We start from the raw sequence: 20,456 nt of genomic DNA, 5'->3' as shown, positions 1-20,456 counted from the left end.
GGCGTAGCCGCTAGTAATCTAAAAAGCAAAAAACAATCTATAAATAATATTTTCTATTTTAATTGTTAACAGGTAAAGGGTGAATTTGCCCACTCGTCAGTTCTATTGAATATTTAAAATTATCTAAAAACACATAACTTCCCTCCATCCAACAAAATAGTTATTAACCCTTTACCTGTCAGAAGCTTCACTATAAAGGAGATCAAACTTTATCTCTCCATCGTTTAGAGAGATTTCATTTAAGCACATTGTAATTTTTAACTTTTTGTAAATAATCCTTGATGTTACCGGGAGAATAATATTATGAAAATTAACAAGAAAGACAATATTCAAAGAGGACAAAGAGGACAAAAGGCAAAAATAACATAATCAAAATATAAATGGTAATTCTTTTCGATGTCTTAAGTAATAAACATTATGAATCCATGTTTTGTAGTTCCAGGATAAAATAAGGGTTATCTTAAATGTTAAAAAACATGAAAAAATAGTTCATAATCCGCATTGAACCGCGGATTAATACTTTAATCCTGTATTCGCACTTAAAATGGACTAAACGGATATATATGTCTTGAGTAATGAATACCAAAAATTAAAATTTTTAATCTTTATATAAAGGTAACAGGATTTGTCTTTCTGTCCGATGCAATGGACAGAAATAGATATGATTCTCCCCTACGGTGAAGAAGTTCATGAGTTCTGAGAAGGTTTATAACTATTTAGGAAGGGTACCAATACCCTGTTTGAAAAATTTCCTCACCTAAACTTATTTTCTTAATCAAAATTTAAATTGGAGAGTTCCTTCTAGTGTACATGGAGCCCTCAAGGGGAATAGCCGCCAGTGTGCAATTTTTGTAACAGCTAATGACTAACAATTAGAGAAGAGCTGCACTCTTTAAAATGGTGAAGAAAGCAAGAAATAAAAAAGAAAGGCATTCAGACAGAAATTCATACATCCGTAGTACATATGCATTTTAGATAAAGGGTTAACTAGGATAACGACATTTAGAAAAGCGGAGTTTTTCAAATTTAAACTAAAAAAATTATGCGCATTCAGGGAGGAAAAGGACTTGGACTGTAAAAGCTTAATTTGTTGGTTTGGCTCAAAATCTAGTAGTGTCCAATCTTTTAAATTTAATAAGTAAGACAAATAAAGAATCAAATAGATTTTTAAAGCAATAATAAAAATTAAAAAGGGTAAATTTTTCCATCATCGTCACGGGGGAGTTAGATCAATAATATTGTAAATTGTAAAAAAGATAAAAGAGTTCAAACATATTCTCGATTATCTATTTTCTAACAAAAAAAAAAACAAGCACAGTAAATTAATCAAATTATTAACACTTGGATATTTTGGAACTAATTCAGTTGTTGAAATATTCGATGCTGAAATGGCTAAACGCTGAAATTTGGATTAAGGTTGTAGAGTACCTACGATTATTATATAATTCCTTATCAAATAGAAAGTCAGAAACTGTATAAACGCACATTTTTGAATATCTCAAAATGAATGTCTACATATTTAGAATTTTACTACATTACAAAAAATACATTTAGCAGTCGCAGTTGTGCTAATGATAATCATAGCAGCCGTGGCGATGCTAAATATAAATTTAGAAGTCGCAACAACGATAAATATAGATTTACAGCCACAGCTAAATACAGGAATCTAAAGGGATAAGACAATGGCCTAATCAGTCCAAAATACACAGTTGGGAGCATTTATTACCCTTATTGGGCGGCAGTTGTTTCCAACCGTCAGCAGCTGCAGCAAAGCTGCATAAAGAATTGACGGCTGGTTCATTTTGTCTAAAAATAATTTTCAACATTTGCCAAGCCATGTGATATATACGTATGTAATTATTTTACAAATTTATATGCACTAATTAAGAACAAACATGAAAACATCCATAAAATCGAAGCTCTAAAATCAGAAGGAAGGACAAACGAACAATAACACTTAGAGTCTTAGAACTAAATAAGCAGAATATGTATGTATAATTCTAAATAAAATTATAAGTTTCAAAACTGTTACACACTTAAATTTTTAGGACTTCATTAAGGATTTGCTTTGCTTATAACATTCTACCTGGTTGTAATAGAAATCTCTATTTCAAAAACAACATGAATAGGATAATTTTATCATAACATTTATCAAAAATTTGTAAAATCAACATGTTTGTAATGGACGTACGGACATTTTGATAATAGAGTTGCCACGCTTTCTAGATCGAACCTATTTATTACATGAATCACCATGCCAAGTTTTAAATCGATAGGATATTTCTAACATTCCTAAATTAACGATAAAAGCTATTCCTCACGCGGGCAGACCTGCCCTACTTAGAGATGAGCTTTACATTCAAAAATTAATTACCTAAAGTAGAACACAGTAATAGTGTCTGACTGATTATGACGTAACAAAAAAATTAGCCAATGAGAGGCCACCATAAATTTTACCATTGGTCAATAACGACCTTTCATTGGCTAATTTTTTTTGTTGCGTCATAATCAGTCAGACACTATTACTGTGTTCCCTAAAGTAATAAGGTTTTTTTTGTATAAATCAAAAGTTCTCGGGAATTTTTCAGGAAGGTTTCTGAAAGTTTTAGTTTGGTTCTAATCAATTTTTAAAGTCCCCTTAAGTTTTTTTAAACACATCTTCATTATGTTTATAGTTAATAGTTAATAGACAGTAATGGAGTAAGGAGTGAGAAGTCAAAGCCTTGTCAGTCTTGCGGTTTGCAAGATCTTAAGTACATCAGTTTAAAATACATACAGACATACAGACGTTTTGTTGATTTTTTTATTATTGATTATTTAAAAATTGAAGGTGTAATTATTTACAAATAAATATTCGTTTTGTGAATGTTAATTAAATAATGGAAATTTTTTAAAGCAACAAAAAATTTATTAATTTTTCAATTTTCTTAATGCTAATTTGAAAAGATTTTTTTTTGTTTTTAGGAAATACATTATTATGTAATGAAGTTGTTAGATTGCATTTGCTATTTATGCATATTCAAAAGTTACGTAATAAAAGTTAATTTTCAATAAAGTTATTTTTCTAGAGCTTAAAAATGATTTTATAGAAAAGAAGAATGAAAAAATCTATAAAACCGAAGCGAATGGGAGACCAAAAAACGCTATAAATATTTAACATTTTTTAGGAACTTGAACGAAAATTCAGTGCAAAGATATTTTTAAAAATTGCTTAAATACAGAATGCTTTATATGAACACACTTGTAGAATTAATTATGTGTATGCTTAGCTTAAAAGATTGTACATAGTAGTCCTTGGAATCAATATTAAAATTATTATTCTTAATATATCACATTGAAGGCTTTGAAAAGACTTCTGAATATTCATATTTTCCGAAAATGATTGAGTTGCTATGCTTTCTAGATTGTACCTATCTGTTACAGGAATCATCCTGCCAAGCTTAAAATAGATGGATAATTTTATGATGTCTAAATGAACATTATCATAAATGTAAAAAAGCTTCACTTTCAAAAATGTGTAACTGTAATTCTTTCAGTTATCACAAATTATTGTTATACTTATTGTTATACTTATTTATACTTTATTTTTTGTGTGTGTTATTTTTAAAAGCGAAGCTTTTCTATAATTAGGGTCGGTCCGTCCGTCACTCCGTACGTCCGTCCGTAACGGATAGCTTTTTTAGTTAATTTAGGCATGTTAAAATTGTCCTATCGATTTCAAATTTTGCATGGTGATTCCTTTAGCAGTTAGGTACGATTTAGAAAGCGTAGCTACTCTATAATCATTACCAAAATGTCCGTACGTCCATTTTAAGAACCCGGTATTAGTGTCTTAGAAATTATCTTAGTGACGTAAAAAAAATAGGATGTGTCGATACTACTAGGATTTTTAAGAATTGTTAATATAGGCCTGAAATCAAGGTTTTTTGTGCTTTTAAAAAATATTAAAAATATTTCTAAAAATTCTACATTATTTTTGCTCACTTTTAAAAAACAAAATCAACTTTTTTTTATTTTTTTTATAAAATTATCTTTCAAAATTGAAATAAGATCTATCATCTGATATTGTACTTCTTACATAACTCAAGAGTTGACTTACAATGTGTAAATATTTTATAGATTATTTAGCAAAATAATAAAAAAACTATATGTAATTTCGTGATTAATAATTGGCTTAATCTTACATTAAACATTGAATGATTTTAAATAATTTTCAAATATTTGCTTTTATAATTATACTTATTGTATAAACATCTCATAAGTTAGCGCAAAATGCTATATATTTTATCACATATGAGCTATTTTTTAAGCCAGCTTTTTAGTCAAAATTTCAAACCAATAACAATTAAATCAAAAGATATTAGGTTAAAACTATATATAAACGAGAGTAAAGAAATAAGATATTGCTATCAACAACAACAAAAAAGGGTTTTGTCTAGTTTTTGGTAAAAATAACGCATATTTATCATTTTAAATTAAAGCTATCTTTTCAAGATTACATCTATAAATTCGTCTGTATTTTATAACTTATAACTGTTACCATGAAGAATCAATTGATTTTCCATAATAATTTTATTTCTATATTAAATTTAGAGACAGCTAATTTTTCTTTAAATATAATGAGATGTTTATCAGAAATTTTTAATTAAGCATAATAATGTATATATAAAAAAGACAATTACGAATAAAAACAAAACAATCAATTATTAGATTATTTATATCAATAAATTTAACGGAATTTGAACGTAATTGTTAAAAAAGCTAGCTTAAACAGTTTTGCCATTAAAAAATAACCTTCTTTATGAATGGTACATTCTAACAAGGGTAATGGTATCCAGTAGAGCAACATATTTAACAAATATGTCTTTAAATAATCAGTCTATTTAACAAATATCTTTTTAAAATGCATAAGTTATATTATCTCTCACAAGATTGTTTAGTCCTTTGACACTGTACATAATTATTATTTGATTGATCTATCCTTAATTTTTATTCATATTCAATTTTATTGTTTGTATATAAATATTTAATACCTGTATTATAATACGGTTATTATTTTTTTGCTATGTTTTTATAAAATAAATATCTAAGCAAATGTTACCAATTCTTATAATTATCTGGAATTGAAAAGAATTACTTTCATTCGGTTGCTAAAAAGAGGAGAAAAAGAAATGTATTGAGTCAGATAGTAGCCTTAACCTGTACAGCTTTACATTTATTTCATAGATAAATTGAAATTGAAATTAGATAAAATTATTAATTGATTTTATATTATTAAACAAGACATGTTAGAATTATCCTATCAATTTCAAACTCTTCATGATGATTCCTATGACAGTTAGGTATAATTTAGAAAGCAACTCTATCATTGTTAACAGAAAGTCAGTACGTCCATTTAAAACATGCTTTGTGTGTTTTTTGGCTGCTATTGAAGAAAGACAACTGAAATTTTAAGTGAAAAGGTCTTTTAAGAGGTGTTTTAATGTATTTTTTTTTACAGCAGCTTTTGATGGATTATTTTAGGTTAGGTTAGGTGATTGCCCTGCAGGGTTAGGAAAATGGCCCCGCATGGATAGAGCCCCCCCCCCGCAGTGGCTAGAAATAGGATAAAATCTACTGTGAAAATACCAAGAAACGTCCCTTAAGAGGCATTGTCATGAAAGGGACTATACCCAAGATATATGTGCATCTACTTAACGACTTCCAAAATTTGAGGGTGCCCTCAAGTAATCACCCCTTCCCCCCCCCTGCATCTACTCTATACATTATTTTGTCTGTCTGACTGTCGGTCATGCTTAAAAAACCTTATTGTTGGAGAAATGTTATTTTCACGACTGCTTTTTTAGATAGCCAGCTGTAAGTTTTAGTCAAGATACCTTATATTTATACAGATCTGCTCCATATATTTATTGTCTGTCTGTCTGACAGATATACTTAAAAGGACAATTTAGTTTTAAAAGAAAAAAATTTAAAAAATGTTGGTGGTTTTTTTTCTAAGCGCGTGAGGGTGCAGGTACCCTATCCTAAAATAGTTATAAACCTTCCCATGACCTATGACCTATGTCCCTGCAAAGGAGAAGCATATTAGTTAGGAAGATCCTTCCATATAAATAGACACACACACACAAACATTCTTTTACTTTGATATAAGGATTAGCATTTTGTTACTGTATCCTATTACTAGCGGCTACGCCTTAAAGGCCTTTTGGGGCACTTGAGGAGGAGAGAGTCCAATTTAATAAACCAATTTATTTTTCTAGATTTTAAAAGGAAAAGACAAACAAACAAACAAAGAGACTTTATTATATCCTATTATATAAATTAGTAAGCTAAGCTTTTTTTGACTGTAGCAACGGATCTTGTTAACCGCTGAACCTAAAGGGTTCTTCTTTACAGTGAAGCTTATTATAGGTATAGAGAAGTTTATAACTATTTAGGAAGAGGGCTCTCCACTCTCCAAAAAAAATAACACCTAGAAAAAAAGTACCATCTCCGCAATTTTACTTTTTTGTTTTAAAACTTAAATTGAAAATTGGAAGAATGAACTTTCCCCCTTACCACCCTAAAAGCTTCTAGTGATGTTACTGCTAGTGATAATATATTATAGTTTATATCAACATAATATGCGGATTTTAAGAAAAATTTAATCAACATTTATTAGACATATTAGAATTATACTATTGATTTCAAATTTTGCACGGAAGTATGTCCTTTTACTGTATGCTATATTTACGCAATTTTGCAACAAATTTATGTGCAATTTCATTTAGACTTCAAAATTAATATTCTGCTTATTAAGTTCTGACACTCTAGCTATTGTGCGTTTGTTCTACCTTCTGATTTTTGTGCTTCGTTTTTATGGATGTTGTCATCCTTGTCTAGAAAATACAAATTAATTAATCTATGGTAGAAAGTACAGAGAGTATAAATTATTTCCTACATTTTCTTTATCAATTATCAATTATCAATCACCTCTATTATCCATCTCTTTTTTAGGGGTTACCTTTCCCACCTCCCCTCTAATCCCTCGTTTTTAGTTACGTCACTAAGATAATTTCTAAGACACTAATACCGGGTTCCCATTTTAAACATGTTGATTTTTTTACTTTTTTAACATCAAATTTTTATGTGATCTAATCATCGGATTGATCTGATTTTTGGTATATTGATTCCTGGGACAACAAAGTATAATGTAATAAACGAAGCAACTCTATAATCAAGTCCTTAAACATTATCCTGTATCAAGCAGTTTTTTAACAAATTTACTTACAATTTTGCTTTGACTCTTATTTACTAAGTATATTTGCAATAACTTTTATTTAATAGATTCTTCCAATTTTTAACATTTACAAAACGGCCTGCTTTATTGCTTCAAGATCCATGTCAGATCTATATAGGAAATAAATGTCTATAAATGAGCTCAAGTCTTCCAAAGGATGAATGTTTATAACTCATAGTGCTCCAATAATCCATAATAAACTCTCATTGCCCAGAACGATAAGACCCAATATTTTACTTTATTAAGAATAAATTCATTTTTTAAAAGCGAAGCTTTTCTATAATTAGGGTCGGTCCGTCCGTAAGTCCGTCCGTAACGGATAGCTTTTTTCGTTAATTTTGGCATGTTAGAATTGTCCTATCGATTTCAAATTTTGCATGGTGATTCCTTTAGTAGTTAGGTACAATTTAGAAAGCGTAGCAACTCTATAATCATCACCAAAATGTCCGTACGTCCATTTTAAACATGTTGATTTTTTTTACTTTTTTAACAACAAATATTTATGTGATCTAATCATCCGATTGATCTGATTTTTGGTATATTAATTCCTGGGACAACAAAGTATAATTTAATAAGCGAAGCAACTCTATAATCAAGTCCTAAAAATGTAAGTATGTCCATAAACATTATCCTGAATCAAGCAGTTTTTCAACAAATTTACTTACAATTTTGCTTTGACTCTTATACATTTATATTATGATTATTCAGTTATGACACTATACATGTGTTAATGTCCGTTTGTCCTACCTTTTCAGTGCTTCGCTTTTATGGATGTTGTCATCCTTGTTTTATTTCATGTTGCTATTTACATAATATTAAAGTATTTAATTACTATTCTTAAAACAGAAAATTTAAATTCATAATATAGTAAATTTAAGAAAACTTAGTTTTAAAATAAATTGATTCTAGCGCCACTTTTAATGTGTTCAGATTTACAAACAAAAATTAAAAACATTTTAACCCTTTCATGACGGTTATATAAAAAAATATATATTGGAAAAAAAATTCCATAATTCAAATTGCATTTTTGAAAGAATGAAAAAAGCATTGTTATAAATACGTATCTGAAGATTAAATAAAGAAAGCAAAAGAAAAAAAGAAGAAAAAGCAAGTGTGAGAGAGATTTTAAAAAAACAAGAAAACGCTAAGGCAGAATGTTATTACGTTCAAAGTATCAAAGGCTTTTATTATAAAATAAATAACTAAAATCAGCCGGACAGAAATTCTAACGTAAGTAGTTGAACTTGAAGTTATCTTTATATGCAAGTTAATATATTTATATTTATTTTCTAATATTTCCCCTGTCAATATACAGTGAACCCCCCCCCCCCCCCCAAAAAAAGGGGGTTAGGAATTGTCAGGGAAATTTTAACAAAATCCATATTTCTAATTCTGAATAAAAAATGCATACCTAGCGGATGCGTATTTAGCATCCAGGGGCTCTGTAATTAAAGGGGCAGAAAATGCCTAGAAAAAATAGCTTAAAACCATCTGAAAATGAAATAGCCTTATACCCTCATGAGACCTATTTGAAGCTTACCTAAAATTATGAACCCAATCGCTTTAGTAGTTATTGAGATTTAAACCTTCAGACAAAAAAAACTTTATATATTATTAGCGTTTGCCTCTTTATTGTCTATGGACTAGAAAAAAAGCTTAAACCCATCCCAAGACTTTCTAATTAATCTAAAAATTAAATAGCCTAAAACCATCACAGGACCGATTTTAAGTTTATTAAAATAGAGAACCCAATCAGTTAAGTAGATTAGATATTAAGAATGAGACATTGAAGTCAAATTGACAATATATTTACAAATAAAAACATTTTATTAGTTATTTATTGTTGTTTTGTAAATCATACAAAACTTGAATAGAAGCTAAGATAATAAAGTCTTTCCTGGAAATACTAAAAGCTATACTGACAGGCCGATGGCATAAAAAAAAGTTGGAAAAACACATTTTTCTGTAAGAATGTGCAGACAGACTGACGGGCCAATTGAGATGTAGAGTAGGTGCACATCGCCCTGTAAAATTTTACCCGGGAAAAAATCATTTTTCTATCAATCAAATGACCATCAGAGCATTACCGATAGACTGACAGACCAGGTAAATTATATGATGGATGCTTATTTGTAAAGGAGAACTATATCGATTCTGCGTTCATAGAGATTTTTTAGTACAGACAGACACACACACACACTGAGATCCTGTTACTTTATTTTAAGGACTAGAGGCTAGACTTCTATCTTCAATAGAAGGAAAGGCACATTTCCCTACAGAAATTGATGTCATATGGAGGGTTACATACAGACTAACCGACTAAATAAGGTAGAGAGTAGATATTCATTTATCAGGAAAATCTTCGCTAGAAAAAATCTATCGTCGATCTAATTTAGCATTTGATAAATTTTTACATTTTAAATTAAATGCCTTGCAGGGTATTTCCGACAGGCTGACGGAATAAGTAAATCACATATTGGATGCTCAAAGGTATAAGGTATATTCTCAAAAATTAAAGTCTTCTATCTTTAATAGCAGATGAAGAATTATGTTTTAACCTCAGACGGACATTTCTAATTATAGAGGTGCTTCGCGTAAAAAAATATATTTAATAATAATTAAGCAAGGATAGCCAAAGTGAGGTTTAGGGTGCTTTCCCATATCGCAAACATATCGAGCATTGAAAATACACTTCCATATTTTATAAATAAATTGTAAATTAGAAGGGATAGGTTTTTCCCATAAGCCTAACTCTTGCAGGGGCCCTAACCCACCGAGGTTTACACTTGATGTGCCTTTACTCTTGATAGGATTAATTATAGAATATATAGAATTTCTAAGAAATGTTAAAGCTTAACAAGGATGACATCATTTATAAGTCCTTAGTAAAGCTAAAAAACATGGAAACGTTTACAATAGAATTTATAAAATATCTTTGATAGTAGATGCATATCAAAGCATTCCAACAGACGGACTGACAAAGTAAGTTATATACTGGATGTTCATCAGCATGGGGATGTTTTTTTATTCCAGCCATTTATCTTTAATAACTGAAGAGAAATTCACGTTTACTCCTTTACGGTTTCTTACAGACAGACAGACATTTCAATTAGAGTACAAAGAAACACATGATAACATCCATAAACTTTGTGAAGTTAATAAAAATCTAATAAGATAGAAAATATGGTTAAAACATTAGATGTCAATAGAAATATATACAGTAAACTTTGAAAATAATTTCTAAAACCATAAAATCTAATTACTAAAACTTTAGCATAATGGACGGACTGACTGACAAAGATAATTGAATATATGATGCTTTTTAGTCAGCAAAATCATCACAGACAAATTTGCTTTCTATTTTTATTTTAAAGAAAAAACATAAATCTGATTGTGTACCAGACAGACATATAAAGTTCATGTAAGATTTTCTGCTAAAATATTTTTTAGTAGAGAAGCTACTCTATAATTTGAAATGTCCCTCTGTTTTTTTCTAATAACTCGGACCCTAAGGCGGCCTAAGCCCGCTTTGTCACTTGTATATTTATATTAGGATTATTAAAGTTATGAAACTATACAAGTGTTAATGTCCGTTTGTCCTACCGTTTCAGTGCTTCTCTTTTATGGATGTTGTCATCCTTGTTACTTTTATATTAAATTAACGTTTACGTTCTTGTTTATTTCTAGATTATTATTGGAAATATAATAAAAACACAATATATTTGCATGCAGAGAAATTTATTGAAATTAAAACATAAGATTAAAATTTAAAATTATATAATAGAGTATTAACAACTAGGGGGGCAAACTACATAGGTCCAATATCATATTCAGAAATAATAGATTTTCATTTTAGAATTTTATCATTTGTGTTTGAGAATGTTAACTTGAAACCCCATTTCTTTTCAAGATATCCAATATCAAATGGACATGATCAAAAGGAAAGGTAGAGAAGTTGACATTAATTTAACCAAATAATAAAAAGCTAATCTATTTCTTTTCAAGATATCCAATATCAAATGGATATAGGGAAAGGAAAGGTAGAGTTTTGTACATTCATAAAACACTAGAACAAAATTTTACAATAAACATCCATCATTTCTGAGTCCATTAAGTCAATATATCCAGGTTGATCAGTTAGTAGGCGGAACCATGGCGCATGGAGGACATCTGGGTCTCGGCGAGCCTGGCGCGCTCATCAGCCTCCTCAAGCTCCTGCTGGGACTTGCGGTACTTGGCAAGGTTCAGGGCGGCAATCTCCTCGGCCTCCTCAATCTGCTTCTTGTAGGTCTTGATCTTCTGCTGCAGCTTGCTGGCCAGCTCAGACATGCTGTCCTGGGCCTTGCGGTCCTCATCGTTGGCGAACATCAGCTCCTTGATCTTGCGCTCAGCCTTCTGGTGAGACTTGGCGGTCTCAGAAGTGCGGGCCTGCACGTTGCCAAGTTCCATCTCAAGAGTGCGGACGCGGGACTCAAGCTTAGCCATGGCCTGGCGGCCACCACGCATAGCATGCTCGTTGGCGTCGTTCAGGCGGGACTCCATATCGGCAAGCTGGGCATCCAGAGCCTTCTTGGCAGCAGCCTGCTGGGTGACGTGGTCCTGCTCAGCACGAAGTTCATCAGCCAGACGGGCAGCATCAACCATGGCCTTCTTGGCCTTCTCCTCAGAGTTCTTAGCCTGGTGCAGCATATCATCAATCTCGGCCTGGACAGTGTGGACAGATCCCTCAAGTCCACGCTTCTCAGCAGCAGCTCTGCTGTTGATGGAAGTCATCTCGTTGACAGCGCCTCTGGACTCAACCAGCTCAGCCTCAGTCTGTCTCTTGCCACGCTCAGCAGAGTCCAGCAGGGCTCTGGCCTCCTCCATCTCACCGGCAAGAGCCTGGGCTCTGCGGTCAGCAAGGTTGGCCTTCTCAGCCATCTCCTGGCGCACTCTGGAGGCCTCCTCATAGCCACACTCAGCCTCGCGCAGCTGTCCCTGGTAGCGCTTGATGGACTTCTGGGCCTCGTTGTTGGCCTTGTTGGAGTGGTCAAGAGCAATCTCCAGCTCGTTGATCTGGCCCTCCAGCTTCTTCTTCAGTCTCAGGGTCTCGGCCTTGGCCTTCTGCTCAGCCTCAAGGGAGGCTTGCATGCTCTCCATGGCTCTAGCATGGTTCTTCCTAAAAAGCAAAGTTATTATTAAATTTTTTTTAAGATGATAACTCTTGAACTTTCTTTTATTTGAATACATTCAATAAACACATAAAATAAAATAAAAATTATCTGCAAAATACCATCTATATTACGTTTTTCATCTTATATTTAATTGGTTGGTTTTAAGCTATTTAATGTGCAAGGAAGCCACTCTTTTACCCCCCCCCCCCAAGCTTCTATACCAAGAAGCGGTAAAAGCAATTGTTAGAAGGAAAAACATAAAATTTCTAAATATCTTACAAATAACATACAAATCTTAATTATGCGTTTCTGGTATTGAAACTGAGATATATTGATAAGTAATAAAGAAGAGAAGAAAAAAAACATTGATATCTTGTATTTTTTAATGGTCCAACTAAACTTAAAATTTTAATTTAGTTAATTTTTGTTTTATCCCTAAAAATTACAACGTGTGTCTATCTATAATATTAATCAGAGAAAATAGAAACAATGGTTAATTATTTTATAAATTTAACGTCCCCCAAAATGTATCTGCTATTAACCCATTAGTGCCGAACCGGGCATCAAAACCCGGTTCCGAAAAATGGAAAAAAAACCGGTTTCCGGCTTCATAATTGCATCATTCTCAGAATGAATCCCCCCTCTACTACCCTGACTTTCATTTCCCCCTGGAGCAGGCAGTTTAGCTTACTTCCGTTTGCTGGTATAGCTCAACAAAATTTGAAAATCATGAAAATTCAAAATACCCCTTCTAACTTTTTTGTTTTTATAGTAAAGTCGCTGATTTTTTTTTGTGAAATCTAATGTTTATTGACAAGTACATCTATTTGTGAATTCGTTTTATTCAAATTATAATTTTTTATATGATTTTTTTATCGTTTTTTTACGCCCTATTATGACCCGGTTCGGCTTGGCCATAAATACCCGAAAATTTTAAAACCCGGCTCGGTTTCGGTTTTTATTACCCGGTTTTAACTTTTCAACCAATAAAAATAACAGTTTACGTCATTAGTAAGGGTTTGAGCCACCCTAATAACCCTAGTAATCTCTATAGGTGTCACCCAATAGTTTTATGCTCGTTTTCTGATATGTAACACCCAAATTTTATATGTTCTTTTTTTGTAGTGTGTGTCTTTTAAAACTTCGAGCAAAGGGTTTTTTTACCCGAAAACGGCGGCACCTATAGCCGAAACACTAAATTTGAAATAAATCGCTTCGTATTATACTTGTAGCTCTTTAGATTACATGAGGTTGTGTAGTTTTCAATTACGGATCGTATCAAAGTTCTAAAAAGTGTTCATCTCACTTTTGGCGTTCAAAAATTACATTTTTCGATTTTTGGTCAAAATAACCGGGTTTATACAGGTCAACCGGGTTTTAAAACTGGGGGAAAGCACCAAAAACGGGTGTTAATGCCTGGTTGGTATTTATGGCCAAGCCGAACCGGGTTTTTTTGCAACTTTCCTGTGCACGCCACTAGAGCAAAACAAAAAAATACGAATTCCGTTTTGACCATTATAAAGCTTCCCTGAAACTTACAGCTCGATCGGCCCATAAAAGTGGCGCTCGGCACTAATGGGTTAAAATAGGTTTTAAAGCATTGATTTTGAAGTAAAGATTTATTTAGCGTCAGTTGTAAATTCTTGTTAATCCTGATATACTGTAGATTTTCTCCCAATTCTATTTTCTTTTTTGTAAATGTATATATACACTTATTAAAAGTATGTATTTGTTTGCAATTTAATATTATGAAAATGTCGTGTTTACACATTTTATATTTATTAAAAAAAGTTTTTAAATTGTAAACTGTACAAATCTATATCTTAGAATATTTGAAAAAATTATTTGATAATCCAATAATTTAAAGTAGTAATATGTCTGTAGCGAAGGATCTTTGTAAGTACTAGTGAAGTTTCTTAAGGGTCCAGGTAAGGTTTTTAACTATTTTTGGGAAGGGTTTCTCCAGTCTTCCAGGAAAAAAAGCCCCATCTCCCAAAAACAAAACAATTTCTTTCCTATACCTTTTTAAACTAACACTGAAAGTAACTTGTCATTTTCCCCCACTTCCCATTCCCTCAAGTGTCCTTAGAGGCCTCTAGGGGGGGGGGGGGGGGGGTGCTAGCTGCTAGTACTAGTTAAAGTTTATAATACCTGGTATTGTTGAACTCTTCCTCCTTCTCAGCCATCCTGCGGTCAATCTCCTGTCTAACCTGGCCAAGCTCAAGCTGAGCTCTCAGGACCTAAACAAAATTATATTTTTAAATGTAAATTAACAGAATTTAAAGAAAAATACAATCTTTATTAAAAAAGGCAGAACAAATATTGTGCTTTGACAGATTCTAGTGGCAAAATAGATTAATTTTGATTGGCAGAAAAGTTTAGATGCAATATTTCTTTGAAGGGAAACAATACAATTTAAATTAATAAAATAAACTTTTAATTAAAAAAAAAATGCTTAATTTGATACAATTCAATTTTACATTGATAATGACAAAGAAAAATATCATATTTTTTATTTAGGTGACTTACCCTTCTAATACTTTCATTGTACAATATGACAAACAAAATTTACCTTGTTCTCTTCGGCCTCAAGAGCACCCTCAGCTTCTTCAAGAGCAGCCTGCAGCTCCTCCTTCTCAACTTCCAGGCGTCTGCGCTGTTTGTCAAGCTCATGGATGGAGCGACCACCATCACCAAGCTGATCAAGCAGATCCTTGATTTCATCAGCAAGGTTCTTGTTCTCACGTCTGACAATGTCAAGCTGTTCATTGGCCTCATCAAGTCCAGCCTTCAGTCTGAATCCCTCAGCATTCAGGTTGCGGCATTCAGAGTGGCTAGCCTCAAGCTCAGCCTGCATATCATCAGCCTTGGCCTTCCACTCACCAACAACCTTCTCAAAGTTCTTGCCTCTCTTCTCAGTAATGACAGCAGCAGCATGAGTTCTCTCATACTCAAGAGACATTTCCTCAAGCTCACCCTCAAGACGGTGCTTGGACTTCTCTGCAGAAGCAATCTTAGCATTCAAAGCTTCAATGTGCTCCTCAGCCTCAGCAACTCTTGAGGAAATCTTAGCCTTGGTGCCTTCAAGCTCATCAATTCTGCCAAGACCCTCAGTCTCAAACTTGGATTTCCAGAGCTGGATCTCAGCCTGAGCCTTGGAGAGAGCCTTAAGAACATCATTCTTCTTGTCAGCCTCTTCATCAATCTTCATCTTCAAGTTCTCAGCCTCAGTGTTAAGGTTCTTGTACTTGGTAAGGAGTGCTCCACGGTCTCTGGCCTCACCATCAGCAAGTCTCTTGGTATCCTCCAACTGGGTAGTCAGAGAGATCTTGTTCTTCTGGAGAGCAGCAATGGCATTCTCAGTCTCCTCAATCTGTCTGCTCAGATCCTGGTTCTCAACCTGGAGCTTCTTCTTGGAAGAATCAGCTTCATTGAGGGCTCTAGCAAGCTCATCAAGCTTCTGGTTGGTCTCAACAATAGTAGCCTGGGTCATCTTGCAGTTCTTCTCCATATTAGCTCTAGCTCTCATGGCCTCCTCAAGAGCAGCTCTGGTCTCTTGCAGATCTCTTTCCATACCAGCCTTGTCCTTCTCAGACTTAGCCTTGTTCTTGTTGATGGCATCAATCTGTTCTCCAAGATCAGCCATGCTGTTGTTGTGCTTCTGGCGCAGAGCAGCAAGAGTACCTTCATGAGAAATGTTTGCCTCTTCAAGATCAGACTTCAGCTTGACAAGCTCATTCTCACGCTTCTTGTTGAGCTCAATCTGAGTGGCAGTGTTGGATCCAGCCTCAGCAAGCCTATTTCCAAGGTCTTCAAGTTCTCTGGACAGTTGAGTGCGGTTCTTCTCAGCCTTGGCACGGTTGTTGCGCTCAACAACAATCTCTTCATCAAGCTCATCAACACGGCATTGCAGCTCCTTGACTTGCTTGGAGTACTTGTTGCCAAGAGTCTGCTCATCCTCAATCTTAGCACCGAGAGAAGAGAGCTCCTTCTCCTTCCTCTGAACAGCATTGCTAAGCTCAGAGTTGATTCTCTCCAAGTCAGAGATAGCCTCCTGGGTAAGCTTAAGATCACCCTCAACCTTGCGCTTCATCTTCTCAACATCTCCCTTGGCCTTCTTTTCACGCTCAAGAGCATCCTCACACTCATCAAGAGACTGCTCCAGCTTGCCCTTAACCTTGTTAAGATGGTTGCATCTGTCCTCCATGGACTGGATATCCTCCTCGGTCTTCTGGCGACCCTCAGAGGTTGACTTCTTGTCCTTGTTAAGCTTAGCAATAAGATCTTCCTGGTGAGCAATCTCATCTCTCAGAGTTCTGATCTGAGAATCCTTGGTGTTCTTGTCATCCTCACACTTCTCAATGACACTCTCCAAGTTCTTCATCTCCTCTCTGAGCCTGTTGGCATCAGCAGTAACCTTCTGACCAGCACTGGCAAGACCAGAGATAGTCTCTTCCTCAGATCTGATTCTGGCATTGACACCATCAACCTCCTTCTGCAGGTCATTCTTGGCAGCCTCCAGGCGATTAGTTTTGTCAATAATATCCTAGACATTTAAAAAACTATTATTGTAAAAAAAATATAGTATGTATATAATGCAGCTTAGAAAATAATACAAAAACATGGATGTAAATTACTTACATGACTTTATTACCATAACCTGTTAACTGCTTAACCTGGAAAGCTTATATTTAGGAAGTTGAAAGTCACATACACTTATTTAAAATTTAGTTTAATAAAATTCAGACAAAAAAAGTATCAGCCATCTTTCCACCAATTTACCTTAATTTCATGTAAAACATAGGATTTCTGGAGAGGTCAAAATCAATAGTCTATACCTGCGTTCACAGGTATACTGAATATACAAATAAATAAAGGATCCTGTTAAACTAAAACTTATTCACAATGCAGAAAATGAGATAACCCTTTAAATACATAAATAGATTCATGGATAAAGATGTTAACATTACATTGCTATTTAGAAAATAAAAAAAGATTATTACCTGAACAGCAGATCCACCAGAGTTGAGAGCAAGGTTCAGCTCATTCTTCTCATTCATAATCTTGTCATGCTCAGCAATGACAGCATTGCACTCAGCAATAGCTTTGTCAATGTTGGCTTCAGCAATAGCAATCTTGTTCTCATACTCAGCCTTGTACTTGCCAAACTGAGTGCACTTGAGGTTGGGCTTGATGGCCAGCCAGATAGTCCACCACAACCAGGTCTTACCGATGTAGTAGTTCCTGATAGATCTCTGGCAGCAGTACAGGGCAAGCTTCTGATCCTGGAGCTTCTTGAATTGCATTCTGGAGGCCTTACCTCTGGCACCAGCCTGCAGCCAGGACAGGACAAAACCAATTCTGTCCTCACGGACCTCCTCCATGAAACCCAAGATACCAGCTCTGAAGAAGACCTTGGTGTGACCAAGACGGAACTTCTCTTTGTCAAGCTGGATAACATCCATGACAGCACCAGCAGCAGCCTTGTCATTCTTGGCCTTAGCAACAGCCTTGGCAGCCAAGATATTGTATCTAGACTTGAACTCAGGGTACAACATCTTGTTAGGGAAGCCCTTCCTACAGATGGCAATACCAGCCAGCACACCATTGCACTGGTACTGGTGCATGATAAGTCCAGGCTCAACACCTCCAGGGATCTTGTGAGTGTTTGGTACAACACAACGAATGAAATGGGGTTCAGTCTTGTACAGGGTGGTCATCAAATCATCAAGCTGACCCTTGAAGTAGGAGGAGACAGTCTTGCCACCACCCTTCTTCTTTCTACCCTCATCCTTGGGAGGCTCAAGAGGCTGGCCAGGGTGATCAGCAAAGCACTGGATCATCAGCATGTTGCTACCATTCTTGATCATCTCAACAATAGTATCATTAAGAGGATCCTTGTTCTTCTCCAGCCAGCCAGTCAAGTTGTAGGAGACAGTGGCGGCATAATGGATGATGGCAAAATGTGCATCGGGATCAGGTCTGGGATTGGGCTTGGCAAAGTTGGGGTGCTTACCAAGCAAGTTGTCATGCAACTTGTTCTTGAAGGTCTCATCAGTGGCCTTGGGGAAGAGAGACTCCTCCTCAAAGATAGCAAGGAAGGCCATGGGCTTCTCAAACATGTCAATACATTTCTGCAAGTCCATGCCAAAGTCAACATTAGCCCAGTCAAGACCTTCTCTAACATATTCCTCCTGCTCAAGGGTGAACATGTGCTGGTTGAAGAACTGCTGCAGCTTCTCATTGACGTAGTTGATACAGATCTGTTCAAAACCATTGTAGTCAAAGATCTCAAAACCAGCAATATCAAGCACACCAATGTACTGAACTTTCTTCATGGTAGGATCAATAAGAGTCTCATTACACTTTTCAACAACAAGTCTGAAGGTACGCTCATAGATGGCACGAGCAATACCAGCAACAGAGTTGGCAGCATTGGTACAGGTGGAACCCTTCTGCACCCACTCAGTACCGACCTTCAACTTGGGCTTGCAGAAGTAGGTGATCATCCATTCACAGTCAATACCAGCAAGGGTGGCAACCTTCTGGGCATTGGTGTCATCCTTGATCTCAGCCTGCTCATCTTTACCAACAGGGACAAAGTCCTTGGTCATGTTACCCATATGCATCATGCAAGCAGTGTTCTTGAAAACATCATACTTCTCATCCTGGGTAAAGCCAAGCACATCAAAGGCCTCATCAGCAAACTGCATGTCTTCCTTGTCATCAATGGATGGGACAGTCAGCTTACCCTGGGAGACGTACCAGTAGTCCAGGATGTCATTGGACAGCAGACACTTCTCCTTGAGGTCAGGAACAGCATCAGACATAAGGTTATAGAAAGCATGGTAGCATCTCTCAAGAGGCTGCTGGTAGGTAAGACGAGACTTCTCCAGCAGGTAGACAACCATGTCAGCACCAGACAGCTTACCCTGGGCATTGAAATGGATACGGATAAACTTACCAAATCTGGAGGAGTTGTCATTTCTCACAGTCTTGGCATTACCCCAGGCCTCAAGGACAGGGTTAGTCTGGACAATCTTGTCCTCAAGAGAGGCCTCTCCCTCCTTCCTCTTGCCAGATGAGCAGATGGTGGCAAAGTAAGAGATAACCTTCTTGGTGTTCTCAGTCTTACCAGCACCAGACTCACCAGTAATCAGGATAGACTGGTTCATGCCAGAGGTCATCATGCCCTGGTAGGCACCCTCAGCAATGGCAAAGATATGGGGAGGGCATTCAGTTCTCCTCTTGCCAACGTAGATCTCCATGGTTCTCAGGGTGTAGATAGGGAACCTCTTGTAGGGATTGATGGCAATACAGAAAAGACCAGAATAGGTGTAGATCAACTCATTGACATACCTAATCTGGGAGTTCCAGAGAACACAGGCATCACCCAGGTATGTGAGACCAGCCATGTCATCAGAGCAGTCAAACTTGGGAGGGTTGACCTGGGCCAACACATCCTCCTTGAAGACCTTCATCTCACCCTTGACATTGACAGTAACCTTGTTACCATCCTTAGACTCAATGAGACCCTCCAGGTAGCCACCATCAGCCTTGTTGGGGACCCACACGGACTTCTTGGGGTCATAAGGCTTCTGCAGGTTCTTCTTCTTAAGTTCAGGAGAGACCAGCAGCCATGGGGATGGATCTGGGTCGGGTCCAGAGGTCTTCTTGATATGTCCAGGCATGTTAGTTGCTTGAGAAACAACAGGCTTCTGTCTTGGATCTGACCTAACCCTCACTTTTATAGGCGGCACCCAAAAAATGTCCTTTCTTTTCAATTATCCTCAATTTAAACACCCACCTCCCTTCCCTTTCTAATAATTAGTTATAATTTCATTTATAACCTTTCTCTATTATTCCCTTGTATCCCCATTGTTAAGCAATATATATTGTTACACTACCTGACCTGTCCCTGAGTCATATTTCTGGTCCGTGGCCTGTGCCCACGGGAATTTTTCCCCTACACACACAAAAACACTCATACACACAAACAAACAATTGGGATTCTTGTTGGTCAC

The 20,456-nt window shown here is 35.4% G+C and overlaps 1 protein-coding gene across 1 annotated transcript; it reads right to left on the bottom strand.

Annotated features, from left to right (window-relative positions):
- Nucleotides 1–11,000: 11,000 nt before the first annotated feature.
- On the bottom strand, nucleotides 11,001–20,146 carry LOC145328249 (myosin-4-like). The gene is made up of 4 exons (XM_080171865.1): nucleotides 17,436–20,146; nucleotides 15,005–16,978; nucleotides 14,584–14,672; nucleotides 11,001–12,437 (listed from the first exon to the last, which is right to left on the bottom strand). Exons 1-4 carry the CDS (start codon nucleotides 20,121–20,123, stop codon nucleotides 11,417–11,419), a joined length of 5,772 nt encoding a protein of 1,923 aa, XP_080027991.1. The 5' UTR covers nucleotides 20,124–20,146; the 3' UTR covers nucleotides 11,001–11,416.
- Nucleotides 20,147–20,456: the final 310 nt, after the last annotated feature.

Source organism: Acartia tonsa, chromosome 9, assembly GCF_053477335.1.
Source record: "Acartia tonsa isolate MP-2025a chromosome 9, ASM5347733v1, whole genome shotgun sequence".
NCBI lineage: Eukaryota > Metazoa > Arthropoda > Copepoda > Calanoida > Acartiidae > Acartia > Acartia tonsa.
Note: the sequence above shows the minus strand (reverse complement) of the source record. Positions and strands in the feature narration are given on the sequence as shown.

Coding starts and splice junctions, on each gene's coding strand:
- LOC145328249 (XM_080171865.1), bottom strand. CDS start 20,123: ATGCCTGGACATATCAAGAAGACCTCTGGACCCGACCCAGATCCATCC. Junction 16,979..17,435: donor CTGGTGGATCTGCTGTTCAG/GTAATAATCTTT, acceptor TTAAATGTCTAG/GATATTATTGACAAAACTAA. Junction 14,673..15,004: donor TTGAGGCCGAAGAGAACAAG/GTAAATTTTGTT, acceptor AATTTTGTTTAG/GTCCTGAGAGCTCAGCTTGA.